Here is a 9949-nt window from a genome sequence, read left to right as displayed (position 1 = left end):
ACCAGGGGTACACTTGTTTAAAAAAAGGTTGAAAACCCCTGATTTAGAGAAATTATTTAGTAATTAAAAAGTAAAAACAAAAATAGAAAAGCAAGACCTTCCTGAAGAGGGCTAATCTTTCTTTTAATCAGATTTCATACCTTGTCTTCTTGGCTGGAGATGTTGACTCTACTTGCTGGCAACATATTGGAAAGCTACCAGGAGGGGCGTGCTTTAGTTTGTTTAAAGTTTACAGAAGTTTAAAGTTTAGTTGTTTTTGTTTAAAGTTTACAGAAGCATCTTGGCCAGACTTGGACAGTTCTTTTTTTACCACTGATTTCAAATGCTGGTTTAAACCAGTTTAACTGTCCTGGTTTTAATTGAGTTTTGATCATTGACTCTAATTTAGGGAGGGGCAACTGGGACACCTATCCTGGATGCAATGCCCAGGGGGTGCAGAATAGGTCTCAGAGCATTTTTAAAAATATAAATGTAAGAATAAAAACCTTTCAAACAGTATTTCGCTCTTATTGCTTTCTGTGTAGTTTGGACTAGTTAAACCACTATAGCTTACTAAGAATAATGTTGGTGTTTTATATTAAGGCATTGCAATTTAAATTTAAGAATTAATACATTATCTTATTAAAGACGCACATAGCTTAAACCACGGTTATTTATTTAAACAAAGCTTTTCAACATTTACATCAGGTTAATTGTTATTCTTAACACTAGGTAAACAATACAAAATCTGGAGCCCAGGTTGCACTCAGCTTTCAATATGGTTATGGTGTGCAGTGCTTAACTATAATTTAACAACATTGTTTTAGCTTAGAATGAGCGTGTTGCATGAATGTCTTGTTAGTCATCCTTTTATCATTGGCTGTAGCAGCATTGTAGCTATGTAAATGTGATGTTATCTGCTTTTAGCAGTTATTATTTATTTTCTTCAGGAATGTGACAGAGCAGATGTGGGCACTGTGCAGGCTTTCAAAGTAGAGGGGAATCATTGGACAAAGTTATCTATGCACAACTAAAAATTACATATTTAGCCTGAAGTAATGTGAACATTATTAAGCTCAGTCATTTTACCATAACTTTCACCTGAAGAAATACAAGTACCAGACAGACTTACTTAAATTTCATTCTTCCTTTTTCTGCAACTTTAGCCAAACTAACAGTCCAAACGCTGATGGCTGGTTTCCTGATATGCACCATGACAGTCACCTTACAGTTTGAGAAGTTTCTGGAATATTCAGATATGACTGTTTAAGTACATTATAGAAGTTTCTGGGATGTTTTCTTGATGAAAGCCAGTTTCAGTTGCTTTAAATCAGTATTGACCACCATCCTGATCAAAACAAAAAAAATCCCCAAAGTGGGTTTTTGCCAAACCTAACTTTGGGGTTTGGAAGATGAGAGAGAATAAATCAATTATAGCATATTTTGGTGCTCTAGATGTCAGGGGACCTACTGGGCAGCCCAGCCTGAGCTGGTTGCCTATACCTGTTTGTGGCTCTGTCTGGCAGACCTACCCCAGCTCATGATCCAGCTGGCCCCTGCTGGAGCCTCCTGGGTGGTTATTAGAAAGAGCACATTTCCTTTTTGGTTTTACTTGTGGTGGCAGGTTGTGGGCCAACCAGCAGTTTTTCTTGGGGGTCTGCTTTGGTGGGCCTCCCTATATTCTATGCTCTTGGTTCTCTGGCTTCCGACCTTGCTCAGCTTTGTTTCTGATCACTGGCTTTTTAGAAAATCCCCTTGGATCTAGTGGCTCAGTCGCTGACTCTTGGCTTTGCCTCCTGGTTCACCCTGACCTCAGCTCTGTCTTCTGACCTTCTGAGAACCTAGTCATTGCCCAAGTCTCAGGTGACCTTCCCTAACTACCTGCACCTTAGTCCTTACCCCAGGTGTCCATGTGTAACAGGGGGCTTCCTTGGGGCCAGTCTACCAAGGGCCCACCCACCTGTTTCTGGGCCAACTGCTTGCCTCCTTTCCTGCCACACCTTGATGATATATAATTATGATATTGATTAGGCAGGGGACTGCCCCATTTCTTGGCCCGATGCCAGGGGGCGCTATCTGCGGCTTCATTCCTCCCCTATACTGCAGCCCAAGCCTTGCAGATGGCATCCATTGTTCTTATCATCACTGGTCCCAGAATCCTCCAATCTGGACCCCAACTGGATCCTTCCAGTCAGGCGACCTACTCCGCCCTCATTCTGGGCTGCCTAGCTCCCTGACCTTTGCCCACACAGGCCCTGGCCCTGGCCTCACCTCCAAGGCCAGTTGGAAACTCCAGGCCCTCAGCTCTGGCCGTCCCTCATGGTGGGCCCTGGCCCTTTTGACTGTTCTGGTCCTGGCCCCAGCATTGACCGGTCGAGGGTATTCTAAGTCAGGCTTCTAAGTCCATAGCCCACTCTCTAACCTAGGTCCGCCTTCTTGGCCCTATTATGGGGTAACCCACCCAGTTGTGGGAGCCGGGGTTATTAAGGTGCCCCGACCCGCCTTTCACTGGGATGGTAACTGGCCTGGTATTTCCTGGGGGCTCCTGCACCACTGAGAACCCCACCAGGCCATGTACTCCCGGCAGGGTGCAGTTTTAGGCCATGCCCAGGACCAGAAGCCTGTAATTCATCCCCATAAGCTCCTGCCCATTACCTTGAGGATGTTGCGTTCAGTCTTGCAGCCAGGCGGTTTCTGCCTGGCCTGCCAACAGCAAACAGCTCTGTTTATATAGGTGGCCGGAGATCTAAAAATGGCTGTGCAATCAAGCACCCGGTGGCTGCTTGGCTCAGCCCTTAAAGTGGCAGGCACCAACAGTGTCTTGCCACACCATGTAAAAAAAAAAAAATCATTCATTAGTCAGCCATGAACAAAGTGCTTATGCAAGCACCTAAGTTTTTGCATAAATACACAGGTGAGAGACCCACAAAAGAGAGATCAGATTTTAGAAATAAGCAGATTGTTCTTGCAGGAAATAGATTATAGTGTTACAGTATCTAAGCAGGTGAAGTACTGTTTTTCAGAACTTTAGACCACTGCAGTAGAGAGTAAAAGGTTTTTTCCCCCTGTTCCTTTAGAAATGTGCAGTATTACAGAGTCTATGTTACATCTCTATTAGGTTTTTCTATGACTTCCTTTGGAGAGACTGGGATGATGATGAAAGCTGTGAGACCTATGCAGCTCTGACAGAAGAGAGAATTAAAATGTAAGTATGTTGCAAAACATTTTCTGGAGTCTTTGGGTTTCTTTGTGGTTTAAAATCTAACTTTTCTATTCTCATTTTCAAAGTTGGTGTGATATTGAGAGTGGAATTATTCCTGCTCCAATTGGTCATCGTTTTAGAAAACATCTGGAGAAGTATAAGAACATGCATTTGGAATTGGTTCAGTATCAAAGCAATATTAAAGAAGAACCTTCAGCAGAAGAAGCTGTTGAATGCTGGAAAAAATACTATGAGTTAGTAATGCTATGTGGATTGCTGAAAATATGGGAGGACCTACGTCTCAGGTAATTTTAATAGTTTCTTGTTAAAACTTGAGATCTTTCTTTAGCAGTGCAGCCTAATGGTAACTGACTTCTGTGCTTTTCACTTTTACATGTTTTCTGCTAACTAGTATTATTCTTACAAGTATATAAAGTTTCTCGCTGATTAGCAAAACTGATCTTTGTAATGGAATTATTTCATCAATACTAAATCAAATGTTGCCTTTTTCTGGTGAAACTATTAGGTCAGTAAAATCAAAAAATAAAAAAAATCTCCATCTTTCCCCTCTTCTTTTTCTTTAGTTGATCAGTTTTGCTGCAGGCCTTATGTGGACACTTTCAGAACTATAATATTTTTTTGTACAAAAGTATGTAACATAAATTCATTTAACATAAAGAAATATATTATAAGAAAGTTAAGACTGAAATTAAAAAGGACAAAGGTAGAATTAAGGATACCCAAGCACAAGTCATGACAGATGTATTATGACAGTCTTTGACACACAATCCCAGTAGCATTGCTGAGAAGGATATAGGAATTATGATGGATCATAAACACAACATGAGTCAGTAATGTGATGCTGTCACAAAAAAAGTAACTACCATTTTGGGCTGCATTAACAGAGTATTATAAGCAACATACAGAAGTATCACTCTATCTGGAGCTGGTTAGTCCTCAGCTGGAATATTGTATCCAGTTCTGGGCACTACTTTTATTAAATGATGCAGAGAAACTAGAGAGCATCCAAAGATGTGTGAAAGATGATAAAGCAATGGGAATGCAAGCCGTCAGAGCTGACCTAAGCAGGGTGTGGAGTCCAGGGCAAATCAGCCCATGCGGGGCCCTGCCCCAAGCCCAATCTTGGCCCTGGACCCAAAGAAGCTGCCTGGAGTGAGGTTGGGGAGGAGGAAGGGTAGGTAGCAAGTGGCTGGACACGGAGCCACCACTCCTCCCGGTTCTGTGCTGCCGCTGCTCTGCCCCACCCTGTGGGGCCCCCAAAAGCATATGGCCTGAAGTGGTCGCCTCAATTTCCCCCCCGCTAGGGACGGCCCTGCAAGCCATACAAGGGAAGGTTGAAAAAACTAGGTATGTTTAGTTTTGAGAAAAGACTGGTGACTGGAGGAAGGGGCAGTCGCAATCAAAATTTTTCAGATATTTGCAAGGCTGCCAGAGGAAGAGGGAGAACAACTTGCCACAGAACACACCATGAGGCAGGGGGTTTACACTGCAGTAAAACATACTTAAATGAACTTTCAGGAAAAACTTCCTAATAGTAAGAACAGTAGGGTCATGGATGTCTGGTGCCTCTTGAGTTGGGGGGGGCACATGCCCCCTCTGACACCAGTCAGCGGCTGGGTTGGGTCCTTTGGCAGCCAATCCCGCTGAGTGGGAGGTTGGTGGGGGTGTTCCCCGCAGCCAATCTTGCTCACTGTAAAAGTGCCCGCGCCACTTCAGGAACTCTTGCAGCCACTTCTGGTGTCCAGAATGAAGAATGCTGACTGCATGGGTAGCTGTTCAATATTTCTTTTAATCCTAATTATTTAATCTGTCTCACTGTGCATTATTTAGCTCATATTATTCAAACCCTACACTCAGCATAGAATTAATATTATCATAGGCTTTCTGGTTGTCTCTAATTTTAAAGTATCTTATTTCATTAGGGTTCATAAAGAACTCAATATTATAACGCCTGTGAAGTGAGGTGGTACTATTCTGATTAACAAAGATTGTCTGAGTTGATAGCTCATTTGGGGTGCCAGGTTTTAGTAGCCTGAGGGGGGAGGTTTATAGAGTATTTAGTGTTTTATAATGGAGTGCCAAAATAGTTGACCTTAACCATTGAGCTTGGTTTGTGGTTGCGAGTGTTAAGCTGTTTTGCCAGTCAGTTCACAAGTGTTTCAAGCTGAGTGTACAGAATATGTAGTTAAAAATTTTTGCAGGTCATTGCTAAGATGGTATCATTTGGAACTCTGGTACAGGCAGGAATATGATCTGTTTCTAAAGGGTGGAATATAAATGCCTTAAATATGAGATCATCCTTTCTCTCCTGTAATGCTTCCTCTTTCACTACACACCTTCAGACTTTTGCTGCAAATGAAGCAAGGTACCTGTGGACAGCAAACACATTAATTAAAAAACATTGATTTATTCCTATAGCTCAATTTTTCTAGTACACTTGAATGAAAAGGGTTCTTCTGAAAAGATACTTTGTGAATGTGTAATTAAATGCTATTATGCTATTATGGCCCAAGAAGGCCAAATTATGATTGTATGCAAAACACAGTTTATTACTTTCTAACTTTTGAGTGTTTGACTATGCAATCATAATGTTTCTAATTTTATGTTAATTCCTAAGGCTTAAAACCTCCATAGTTTTATTGTGGAACCATACTGCCTCTATATGTGGACCGGCATCCGGGATCAGATTCTTGATTAAATAGGAGGGAGCTGTTCTGTAGATAAGAGTAAATCGTAGCAACTGAAAGCTTTTGTCTTGTGGGTGTTCCACTAGATGTGAATGGAGATATTTTCAATGGCAACAAATTATTTTGAGACTTCAGAATGTGTCTTTTAAATACAGGCTCCTAATCCATCTGCTCCTGTCTCTCCTGTGCATACCAAAGCCTCTTTGTTTCCTAACCTGTTCATTTCCTACCTCTGTTCTCTCCCACCTGCTGAACCCAATCCTCCCTGTCTTGCATCTCTTTCAGATTTATTTCTCATTACATTTTGTTAAATTGAAAGAATTTATTACAGATATTAGTGAGCCAGTAAAAAGAATATATGGAACACTATAATTTTTGGTCTCTCTGCACCATAAGCATACTTTAAGATGTGTCCATGTATTAAGAAATGTGACTGTTGTGTTTTGTTTGTTTGGTTGCTTTTTTATCTGACACTTGTACATTTCATTGACACTTGGCATAGCATAGGGGTTAGTTTGTAAGAGAAGACCAAGTTAAGCTGTTCAGCCTAGCTAGAAAATACTTTTTGAAAATGGCTCTGTAACAATTTGGGTCTCGTCTTTGCTAGTTAGTCAAACAAACATTTTGAAACTAATAGCATAGAAGCAGTGTTTAGAGTTCAATTTTTGTTTTTAAATATGGTTCAGAGCCTAATACCTTCACATGTTTAATTAATTTGTGATTTAATTTCTAAGAATTTGTGGATGCTAAGTAGGCTATCTATGTGGTAAATAAATTACTTTTGCCTAGACAAGGAGGAAATACCAAACATTTAGCCTTTGAACATTTTGTATTTAGCACTATGATGGTTTTGTGATGCTGGGCATTTCTGGTATGCATGTTTTGTATAAGGAGATTGTTTAGGTTTAAATGTGTATCTGTTCATGTCTGTAACAGATATAGCACAACATTTCTTCATCAGTGTGTCTCATATACACTCAAAATGCTTTGTTTAAAGCTAACTAAATGTCTTTCTAAATTCAGAGCCCATGGACCTCTGACACCAAGGATCCTAAGACGTAGAAAAGGATACAGAAGTGATGGAAAACCTGTAACTCATATTGTAGCTAAAACAATGACAGCAGAAATGGTGAGGATGACTCTCTGGTTCAGATTTTGAGTCAGACTAAATATGATAAACAAAGCCAAATAACCTAGAAGATGGTTGTATGTAGTTTTCCTTCAAGACCTTTGTTCATAAGTGAACCTCTTAATTTAACTGAAATGGTCTAATACGATGATAATGACAATGATGATAACACTGTGTAATACAGTGCCTTGGATGTGGGTGTGAGGTGTACTGTGTCCAAATTTGCGGACGATTCTAAATTGTGGTGTGAAGTGCGCACTCTGGAGGGTAGGCAATGATTGCAGGCAGACCTGGACAGGTTAGAAAAGTGGGCAGTACACAATAGGATTCAGTACAATAAGGAAAAGTGCTGAGTGCTGCACCTAGAGTGCAAAGATATTCAGCACACCTACTGGCTGGGAAGTGAGCCTCTCAGCAGTACAGAAGTGGAAAGGGATCTCGGAGTTGTAGTTGACTCCAAGATGAACATGAGTCATCAGTGTGATGAAATTATCAGCAAAGCTAACTACACTTTATCATGCATCAGCAGATGTATGACAAATAGAACAAAGGAGGTGATTCTTCCCCTCTATGTGGCACTGGTCAGACTGCAGTTGGAGGACCGCGTCCAGTTTTGAGTGCTGTACTTCAAGAAGGATGTTGATAGACTTGAGAGACTGAGGGACCTGGACCTCTTCAGGCTCCACAAGAGAAGGCTGGGAGGTGATCTTGTGGCCGCCTACAAATTCATCAGGGGGACGGAGCAAGGGATCGGAGATGCTCTGCAGGGTGCGTCTTGGGGTAACAAGGAACAATGGTCACAAAATGACAGAGAGCAGATTTAAGCTAGATATCAGGAAAAACTTCTTCACAGTAAGAGTGGCCAAAATTCGGAATGGGCTTCCAAGGGAAGCGGTGCTCCCCTTTACTGTGGGGATCTTTAAGAGAAGGCTGGATAGGCATCTGGCTGGGGTCATCTGATCCCAGCGCTCTTTCCTGCCTAGGCAGGGGGTTGGACTCGATGATCTGTTGAGGTCCTTTCCAACCCTAGCATCTATGAATCTATGAATACAGTTTTCTCATCCAGTGGGGTGCAAATAGATCTGCATTTATAGTATGTAGTCAATCCATTAATCTGAAATGAATTTTTAGATCATTGCTTGCTATGTGAATAGGATCATTAAAAAATATTCATCAGTAACTTACTCAATTCTCTTTACATTAATACCTTTCTCAAGTTTTTGTTATTTTTCTTGATTTGCAGAAGCAGCCTGCTGCTGTTCCTGTACAGATCACTCACAACAGGCCTCAGATGCCAAATCTTGCAGGCAGTCCTCTTCATATTTGCATTCCTTCTCCTCCCCCCACAAGCAGAGATACCTATTGAAGTAAGACTAGTGTGTTGGGGCCTTTTTGATGGGTTTTGGCCTCAGCAGGTTCTCAAGGTACCATCCTCCAAACTGTGTACCCAGCAACAATCGTAGAAGGGGTCTCTCACACCTGTAAATGGGGGACTATAAAAGGTCCGTCTGAAATAGGTGGTGCTGCATGATAAGGTGTTAAAACCTGCTCACTGGCAGGGTTCATTGTTTCTTATTGCTCTAAGTACCAGTGAACAAAACAGCTATGGAAAAAGAACTTGAACTTGCCATTATAGACATCATAATAGTGAAAGTGATATGTACTGTTATCTCCAAATCGGCTAAATGGAACCATTCAGCTCCAAACCTTGTAGCTTGGATATCGGCTCTACTCGAACCATTTTGATCACATTTCTTGCTTGACTTGAACTTCATCTCTTGATCGCTCCATCAAAGTGACTGGTATGCTTGAACTGGGTTGAGACAACTGGGACATCATGGTGGGTTGCATCCACTTGCAAAATTGTAATCCATTCTACAAGTGAATCTTTGATATATATTCTTAGTCCATTGCCTCCTTTTTTTCCCCACCACAGTGGATGCATCTAGTTGCATTCCTGAGCGTCAGACTCCTCTCCAGGGCTAAACGGAACTACAGACCATTCTGTGGTTTAAAACTTTTTGTGATTTTTGGATACAGCAGTAAAAGCAGCTGCAGATCCGTGTAAACCAGGATTAAGGAAGGAGAAAGAACTTCCATCATTTATTTCCTAAAGTAAATGATGATAACTCCCTTTCCGGAAGGTGGCGGGGGTAAAAAACTGGATTCAAATCTGGATCTTCAAAATGCATTATTGGATTGTATTCACAGTCATCTCGTTATGGGAGTTCATTGTTTCCACTTCTTTAGTATTAGAGGTTTTGGTGGTTCCTATTTCAGACTTTTTTTTGGTAACCAGGCTCTCTAGTAATCATGATATATGCACAAGCTATTTCCCTCCTATAGCTTCTAGAGCAGTTCAAGACTATAATAAAGCCCTTGCTAGTCATGACCCATCTTCAGGTTTCTACTAAGATATATTCTGCTTCCTGTATGGCATTTCAGTGGCAGGGCATTTTGCTGTCAATTGTTCCTTTTACCAGCTGAAATTTTTAATTGGGGTAGGGGGTTGATTGTAGCAAACAGTTTATTCTTCCTTACTACTTCTCCAGTGGATCAGGTAAATAACAGCATGCTGGATTCAGCTACCTCAATATAGCCCTTCACTTTTGGACTTCTTTGCCATCTACTCTAGCTGTCTTGCAAAGACTGGGCTATATCAAAGCAGGGTTCCATATGTAAGGCAGCACTTAAAACTCTTAGAGTGTGAATTATGCCATACATGTTCACAACCAGCTGATTCCTCTCAATTTCAGGGCACATTGTTTGGAGTTGGACAGGCATGCTGAATTCTTGCTCCTCTCTTGAAGAGCCACACCTTTCAACACAGAAACCCAATCAAGACACACATCCACCAGTGCACACATCCACAGGAGGCCTCAAATGCCTCTACACAACCGCTTGTAGTATGGGAAACAAGCAGGAGGAACT

At 41.4% G+C, this 9949-nt stretch overlaps 1 protein-coding gene across 1 annotated transcript in view; it reads left to right on the top strand.

The window, feature by feature from the left end:
• Positions 1–9949, top strand: part of SHCBP1L (SHC binding and spindle associated 1 like) — a 49914-nt gene that overhangs the window by 16200 nt on the left and 23765 nt on the right. Inside the window, exons 4-6 of the mRNA XM_019530965.1 lie at positions 3098–3184; positions 3268–3486; positions 6913–7018. Of these exons, the coding sequence (XP_019386510.1) occupies positions 3098–3184; positions 3268–3486; positions 6913–7018 (412 nt within the window). The remainder of the gene's footprint in view (positions 1–3097; positions 3185–3267; positions 3487–6912; positions 7019–9949) is intronic.

The sequence above is a fragment of the Crocodylus porosus genome, unplaced genomic scaffold, assembly GCF_001723895.1.
Source record: "Crocodylus porosus isolate Cpor-Errol unplaced genomic scaffold, CroPor_comp1, whole genome shotgun sequence".
NCBI lineage: Eukaryota > Metazoa > Chordata > Crocodylia > Crocodylidae > Crocodylus > Crocodylus porosus.
Note: the sequence above shows the minus strand (reverse complement) of the source record. Positions and strands in the feature narration are given on the sequence as shown.